The 8,703-nt window shown below is 36.9% G+C and overlaps 1 protein-coding gene across 1 annotated transcript; it reads left to right on the top strand.

Annotated features, from left to right (window-relative positions):
• Window positions 1–2,610: 2,610 nt before the first annotated feature.
• Window positions 2,611–6,658, top strand: ccn1l1 (cellular communication network factor 1, like 1). Its single transcript, XM_051110004.1, has 5 exons — window positions 2,611–2,873; window positions 3,459–3,672; window positions 3,850–4,197; window positions 4,727–4,929; window positions 5,876–6,658. The coding sequence occupies exons 1-5, from the start codon at window positions 2,811–2,813 to the stop codon at window positions 6,185–6,187; spliced, it is 1,140 nt and encodes a 379-aa protein (XP_050965961.1). The 5' UTR covers window positions 2,611–2,810; the 3' UTR covers window positions 6,188–6,658.
• The last annotated feature ends 2,045 nt before the right edge of the window (window positions 6,659–8,703 follow it).

Below are 8,703 nucleotides of genomic sequence, written 5' to 3'. Positions count from 1 at the left end.
CAGTTCAAAGGGCTCTACATGATCCCAGTCAAGGAATAAGGGTATTATTTAGCAAAACAATCAGTAATTTTCTTAAAACAATAAAAATGTATATACTTTTTAAGCACAAATGCTCATCTTGCACCAGCCCGACCACACACATTACATAATAATGTAGGAAATGCATGAAAAAGACAGACATGAACCTCTTGATTGACATGGGGGTGAGTAAATTATCAGGACATTTTTATTCTGGAAGTGAACTTCTCCTTTAATTGATGTCTTATTTGTTGGTCTGAAGTATTGTTCTTTAGAAAGAGTAAATTGCATGATTTACTATTATTATCACTCTACAATAATTTGTTTGTGAATGTTATTTATTCTCCTTGTAAAGTGCTTCATTATGACTTCCTTTGAACTTGAAAAGAAAAAATGATAAACTTCTGAGACTGTGGTGGAAATGTTCATGACTTTTAAGAAAAAATGTTTAGGAATGCTTTTGTGATGCATCTATGTAGAGATTAAAGACATGTTAAATAAATTAGCTGCAGTGTAAAAGTTTGACTCACCCTTGTGTTATTCAAAACTTGTTTTTTCTTTTCTTCTGCAGAACACATACTAAGACATTTTGAGGAAGCTTTAAACTGCTCATGTCCATACAATAAAAGTCAATGAGATACAAACCTGACTTTCATTGTATGGACAAAAAACACTAAGTATTTAGCAATATCTTTGTTTGTGTTTCATCAAGATTTTTTTTTTTTCTGTTTTTGAATGAACTATCTCTTTAAAGGGGTCATCGGATGCCCATCATCCACAAGTTAATATGATTCTTTAGGGTCTTAATGAGAAGTCTATAACATACTTTAGATAAAAATTCTAGTGATAGTGTAAATGATAGTGTAAAACAACACCCTTTTTACCTTGCCAAACTCAGCTCTGCAAAAATCATTCTGTTCTGGTCAAGGTTGCTTTAAATGTTAATGAGCTCTGCTCGCCCCGCCCCTCTCTTCTCTCTGTGGAGTGACGAGCCTGTTTACTTTAGCCGCATTTAGCCGCGTTTAACCGCTAAACTTGCTAACTAGCATGTTATTAGGAAAGGCGATCGCAAAGATTCATAAAAAAAACCCTTATACTCACTTCTGCTGTAAGTGAAGCTGGATCACGAATGATTTGCGTGAACATAGATGGATATATGTAGATCGGGAGGTGCATTCCCTTCACAAACAAACGTAATCTACTGCATCTTCAGCAGCTCAGATGTCGGGAGTAAATGACGACTACTATGTTCAATATTACATCCAGCAACACATCCAGCAACACATGTCTAACTTGCATCCTTGCTCCAGCATCGAAACAATGGAGGTCGAACTTTTACAGCTGATTTAAGGCGGGTCTAAGGTATGACGCTCATGTCAATCAACTATCGTGGGAGCGGCCTCTGAGAATGGCTCGATTTGAAAAAGGGGATATTATTTTTACAGATTGATTAAAAACCACTGCATGGATTTTTATCATTATGGGGTAGATGTGTACATACACTGCCAACACATGTTCAAACAACATGTAAAAGTGAACTTTGCATGCAGTGAACTAGAATTTAATGCTCACATCTACCACAGAACAATTATGTTATTATAGGAAATCTCAAAACTTCACAGAAATCACTAACTTCGTCAAATGGTTTACAACCATTGATGGTCTCATTATGAATTGCGCATGAAGTTCAAGCATTTGCGTCATGGTGCTACAAATACGTCCTTACAGTGTCTAAGATTCACCTGTCTGGTGTCTCCTTGAACTTGTTCAAATTCATGCCGTATGACTCTATTATCAGTCATTACAGTCATTTGCTGCGTATGCTATGACTAACTCCATCAGACTTCACCCCTGACCCTGTAGATGTCACATCAGTACATCATCACTGGAATGCCATTCCAGCTGCTCTTCTGACACGTTTGTCAAAGAAATGAATGAAAAGCTCCACACAGTGATATTTCCACACCACCTACTCTTTCATACAGATGATTTTCCTATCTTTCTTTCCTTCACTCTCACTCAGATTTTGTGAGTGGATGCAGTACGTCACTGAGCGGGCTGGCAGCTATGTGCCATGTGTGTGTGATGTCTCGCCGCCGCTGCGGTGAGAGCAAGTGCCGTCTGACAAACTGTCTGTGCTGTCTGCAGGGGAGGTGAGAGGGATTGCTCAGTGTGTGTGTGTGTGTGTGCTTCACTGGACTCTACTCTATCCAAAATGTGCTAGACTACCTTTCCTGTATTTCACAACAGCACAGACTAGTTTCTGAAATCAGACACAAACACCTTTTAATATTTCTAGCAGTTTCTCCATCTCTAGTTTTCATTTGCTGTCTCTCAAATGTGACAGAGAATGTAAAAGAAGACAGTAATTGAAGTATATATCTAAAGATGTTTATTCTAACCATTAATTCATAATAAAAAAGACAATAGCAAAAAAAACTCAAATATTTTGACTTTATATTTTCTTCTTTGTATGTCTAAAGTGACCTGTCAAATATGTGTGTGTGTGTGTTTGTGATGTCAGAGGGGGCTGTGCACAGCTGTCTATAAAAGTGGCAGACACTAAGTGAATCTAGTGAGAGCAGAGTTTTACAGTTTTATGCATTTAGCAATTCATAAACAGGCTTTAAGAAAAAAGGGGCTAGTGTGGATTGCCAAGCAGCCAAATTCTTTTCTAACTGACAGATGCAGAGGGGCTGTAAATCAAAAGGCACTTTTTGAACATCTGAAACGCTATTTTGTAACTCATCCAAAAACAGAGCACAAACTAAACATTTTGGATAAAACAAACTATGTCCCACCCAAGGCAAGGACATTTCATCACACTGGTGCTGCTGTCATGGGCCGCTGTGGAGGTGAGTTTTTGCACTTTGTTTGATGGATTGAACTTGAATGTGCATCATTATATGCTCATCATCTGACATTCAAGTTGACAATAATATAATTGCCAATAAATTTAGCAAATTACCTTTACCATTTAATGAACATAAAAATGTTTTACTGCTTCTATAAACTATGATTTTATTGATAAATAATTAAACTTGTAATATGCACTGATATAAAAATCGCTTAATCGCAATGTCAGTTTTTGGTTGCAGATAAAACCTTTACCTGAAGCATCTGTTACAGATAAAAGCATTTTATTTTAGGAACTGACTTATGTGTGTCAGGTTTTGGCTTACAGAGACAGTGCTATTCTTGTATGTGGTCTAATATACAGGCAGCATGAATTAATCACGACTTTATAGTGGTTAAAGAGGCTACTGCAATTTATCATCTGCTTCATTGCAAAACTATGGCATTTAAATCTCTTTCTTAATTTTTTAGATGAAAGCAACTTATTATCTCTTCATTTATGAGATGGAAGAAAGAAAAATGTCTCATATAGGCTAGTGTGTTCCAACATCAGTCCTTACTTGTTTCCTTCTGTGCTTTCTCAGGTGCAAGGAGGCTGTCCACTAAAATGCTCTTGTCCTTCCTCACCCCCCTCGTGTCCTCCTGGTATCAGTTCGGTTCTGGACTCATGTGGGTGCTGTCGGGTCTGTGCCAGGCAGTTTAACCAAGACTGCAGCCCTACTGAGCCCTGCGACCACATCAAGGGACTGCGCTGCCACCTAGGGGCCGGTGGAGACCCTGACAGAGGCTTGTGTAGAGGTAAGAATAAAAAGAACGCTGTTATGACATGGACTGGTTTGAGAACAGGCTTATTAACCCATAATTGTATTTAAAATAATAATAAATTGCAAAAAACTGCATTATTTTAATCTTTATTCATGCTAATTAATGCACTCATTCTAATCAAGCAATATTACTGTTCATTTTGACGTCTAGCGGAGGCTCAGGGTCGCCCATGTGAGCTGGATGGACGGGTCTATCAGCACGGCGAGGACTTTCAGCCAACTTGTGAGCATCAGTGCTCTTGTGTTGATGGAGTAGTCGGCTGCGTCCCACTGTGCCCACACCGCATCTCTCTACCCGACTGGCGCTGTTCCCGCCGCCGCCTCACCAAACTGCCCGGCCGCTGCTGCGAGGAGTGGGTGTGTGATGATGACAACCGCATTGCTGAAGTGGATCCGTTGCCCGACGCACATCCACGAAAGCATACAGACCTAACAGGCAACGAGTTACTTGTAGCTTCATCTACTTCTTGGGACAGCAGTGCAGGAGCTCCTTATCAAGGTAGATGAAAAACATTGCCATTAAAATGTAATGTATAGAGAAAAACTGATAAAGAAACAAATGACAAACAATTCACTTCTTTTTTTTAATGTATGCTGTACAGCAATGTTTCCCAACTTTTGCTTACAAAAAAAAAAAAAAAAAAAAAAAAAAAAAAAGCCTATGGATGAGACTTAGTAACCATAATAACAACAACGCCACGTAAACAGTAAAACTGTTTGCACTACAAACCAGTGTGCTTATAATTAAGATAATACATTAAAAATAATATGATAAGACACACCAATATGCAATATCAAGCTGCAAAACGAGCTGTTTTGTACAGCTGAAAATAGCTGGGTGCGGATGAAACTGGAAGCCACGCCCATAAAATTTACAAATGTCCATGCCCACTCTTAGGGGAAGAAAAAGGTGGATAAACACTGGTTATTTTCATATGGTTTGATATATTGCTCATAGTTTAGGAATTACAAGCTCATTCAGCATATTCTTACTTTATCTTGTTTTGTTTTTTTTGTGTTTTTTTTAGAGTGGATTTCATCCTCAAATTCCCACACCATCCTTCCACCCACCTGCAACCTGCAGGTCACCGATTGGTCCCCGTGCTCAGCCACCTGTGGAATGGGCGTGTTCAGCCGTGTAACCAATAGTAATCCTGAGTGTCGGCTTGTCAGTGAAACTAGGCTCTGTCAGATACGAGAGTGTGGCGTCAACCTTGCACCGTCACTGAAGGTAAGTGGTGGTTGAAGTCAGATATAATTTTTTTAGATTTTTTTTTTTATGTAACATTATAAATGATGTTTTAAGTAGTACCCATTTTCTAAATATTTTCACCCTTGTACCATCACTGAAGATAAGTGATAAAGAAAATTTGTATTTGCATATGTATCTGGGAATATCATATTTACACAATACAAAATTATGTACTTATACTAGCATATAATATATTAATATATATTGAAATATAACAATAATATATCAAATTGTATATATATATATATATGAAGAGTTCAGATGCAAAACCAGCTAAAAGCCATCTCGGTCAAAAATGAGATAATGATACTAAGTGAATGCTCCTGACACATATTATACATCCATTAAATACTTTTATTTCAAACTCGCTAAATTCCAGCTGCAGCCTAATCAGAAGTGCCAGTACTTACATAGAAACATATACAAAGTAGCCTGAAACAAATGCTAATTTTAAAGAAAAACGTCAGATGGATTTAGCTGGTTTTGCGTCTGAATTCTTCATATATATATATATATATACATATATATAACAATTTAATATATTATTGTTATAACTAAAACCATGAACATTTGTTTTACCTAAATAAATATGAAATAAAATATGGATATTAGATGAAAAACTGACACTAAAATTAAAAGAATAACTAAATATAAAAGAAAATGAAAAAAGCAAATTCAAATTCCTAATAAATATTATAATAATGTATAAATACACTAACATAACACAGATGTAATATTTGTATTACATCTGTTATTACATATTTTGTAAATTTGTAAATGTATATAATATAAAAAATAAAAGCTAATTAAAATTTGTAATAAATACTACAATTATAACACAGACAAAATATTTGTATCTTGTAAATATAAAATCAGATCTTCTTTCTCACTCTGTCTTTCTCCTCCTCTCCATTCCTTCACTCAGAAAGGAAAGAAGTGTCAAAGAACCACACGACCAGAGAAGCCTGTGCAGATCGTATTTGCAGGATGCTTCACTGCTCGCCGTTACCGGCCTCGTTCATGTGGATTCTGCTCAGACGGTCGCTTCTGTGTTCCCTCTGTGACACGTACAATCCGTCTACACTTTCACTGTCCCGAACCGGAACGAGACGACTTTACGCGCAACATCATGTGGATACAGCGCTGCAGCTGCAGTCAAAGAAACAGCAGACAGGGCCTGTCATCACAAGCAGAGCTTTTCAGTCTGCCAAACGATATACACACATACACACACTGACCTTAGCTCAAGAACACATTCAAAAGCATTTTCTCACTTTTCTACTGTACTCAGTTTTCTGTAAGAAATGTTTTAGACCGGCATTCATCAGTACAACAGTAGTCTCAGTATAAAAATAATATGTATATGTAATATATATGATTGTCATTGCTGTTTTATCAGGTTTGTGGTGACACAGGAGATAAATTATAACTGTAAAGCTTGTTTGATTTTAAGAAAAACATACCATAGTATAATCCATACGATAGTAAAGTACATACACAGACTAATAATTCAATATTCATACCGTTTTGTTGTATTCATAAAACCAGATTTACTGTATATACTGTAAATATGTATTAATCCCACTGTACATATATGATGTTTTGTTTGTTTATATTTTATAATATTTAACAGACTTCAGTTCTTGTGAAGTGTCATATTCAAACCTCAGTTTTTTGAGGTGAATGACAAATAGCAAATATGGAGCGAATGCAGTTATATGTATAATAACAATAGTTTCATTTTGTAAAATAAAATATATTACAATTTCTGTTTTGGATTTGTGTTTTTTGTTTATAATATTGACAAAATAACTAGAATACAATAGAATAGACACTAATGAATTGCAATAAAAATTATACAGTTTAGCAATTATGTTATTAATGCATAAAAATATCTTCTGAGTTGAAAAAAAACTTCACTGATCCTTTCATTTGAACACACAACCTGCCTGGTCAATTTTTCTGTAGGACTTTGGTGTTGTCACTGTTATATTTTTCTCACTCAGTTTCTCTCTGCGTTATCTCTGTCTCTTACTTTCTCACAGACATCTGAGACTTTCAGCACTGCCATGACAGGAGAACAGGAAATGTCTGAATGTGTTGAGAATGTGCAGGATGGCAGGTGGAAATATGTGATGACTGTACAAATCCACAGATACTCTCACAAAACATTTGAGCCACACATACTGTGAACATTTGTCAGTCTTTGATTAGTCAGCATATGTTTTGCCTGCATGTTGGGTAACACAACCACCGCTAAAGACAGAATCTCTTAAATATGACAGTCACAGTCTTTCAAAGTGTAGTTCAATCCAGTAAGTGCTTCTTTTGGAACATTTTTGTATTTAAAGGTTTTGACTTCTTTGTTTGAATACACACAAAAATGTTAATTAAAATAGGGAAGATATGGGGGGCACCGTTATTTCAATGACGTGAAATGGTTGCACTCCAAGAGCTACTGGCACTACCTGTGGCTATTTTTTACCACAACACAACGCAAAAAGTAAAATACTGACACGATGCCACAATGTGTGGCTTTTGTTTGTAATTTTCAGTCGAAGGGCAACAAGAGAAGCGATGTAGCGATAAGAAGAGGAGAAAAGAACGGAAAGATGCCTGTGAATGAATAAAACTTCCTAAAGACCTGCGACTTTGTTTTTTCCACTTTAGCCCTGATGCCTTAGAGGCTTTTAGTAGACCACAGCTAGTGAAAGAGCTTACAAACAGCAGAGACAAGAAACGTTAGATGCCATCCTGGCAGGATGTAAACATTGTCACAAAGCCACAGCCACTGAAGGAGTTTCTCAACGTTGGTTTCATTTATTTAGACTTCTTGTGGGGAAAAATCAACAGTACGGCATTTTGGTTTAAGCCTACGCTTAATATCCATTGCCACCTGTAAGCTCTTTCCATAGCTTCAGTGGTCAATGTATCATTATTTTATTTTCCAAGAAAATAGAAATAGCAACAGGTAGCACCAGTAGCTCATGGTTGTGGCTAGAAGGGATACAGCTCAGACTGGAAACTAACAATGAAATCAATTGTTCTACCTATTGGATTGTGGTTTTTTAATGTATACACCTACCCCAACGATAAACTTAGCCCTTACTATAATACAAAAACAGTTTTACTGTTGTACAGTGTGACAAAAATAACGTAAGAATGATGTGCGCATGCCCAGTAGCTAGAGCTGTATCCCTTCTAGCCTTAACCGTAGCTCCCCGAATGCAACCATTTCACATAATTGAAATAATGGCACCCCAAAATGTAATTTAAATGCAGCTTCAAAGGACTAAATATGATCCCAGCCGAGGAAGAAGGGTCTTAGCGAAACGATAGGTCATTTTTGAAACAAACTGACAATTTATAAACTTTTTAACCTCAAATGCTTGTCTTGTCTCATCTTGAAAAACTGTCTCGTTTTCTTCATCGTCAAAATCGTCCTAGATGCTGTTTTACCATCTATCTTCTTTGCATGTTCACTTTGTAAACACTGGGACGGTACTTCTGCAGCGATTTAGGATGATTTTGAAGTTATGGAAGAAAATGAGATGGGAGTTTTTCGACATACCCTAACTGTCTTGGCCGTATTGAACTGGAAAAAGAAAGTTCACGCAGACTTTTGGTGCGTCCAAATGGGATATATCGCCCTCCAAAGGGCACTTCGGGGTGAAAACAATCATGGCTGCCATATTGAAGAGTCGTTCCAAACCAAAGTGCTCGAAACTGGCCACTTTAAAAGGTTCAAATGAT

This window comes from Labeo rohita, chromosome 5 (genome assembly GCF_022985175.1).
Source record: "Labeo rohita strain BAU-BD-2019 chromosome 5, IGBB_LRoh.1.0, whole genome shotgun sequence".
NCBI lineage: Eukaryota > Metazoa > Chordata > Actinopteri > Cypriniformes > Cyprinidae > Labeo > Labeo rohita.
This window is presented reverse-complemented; position numbering and strand designations above follow the sequence as displayed.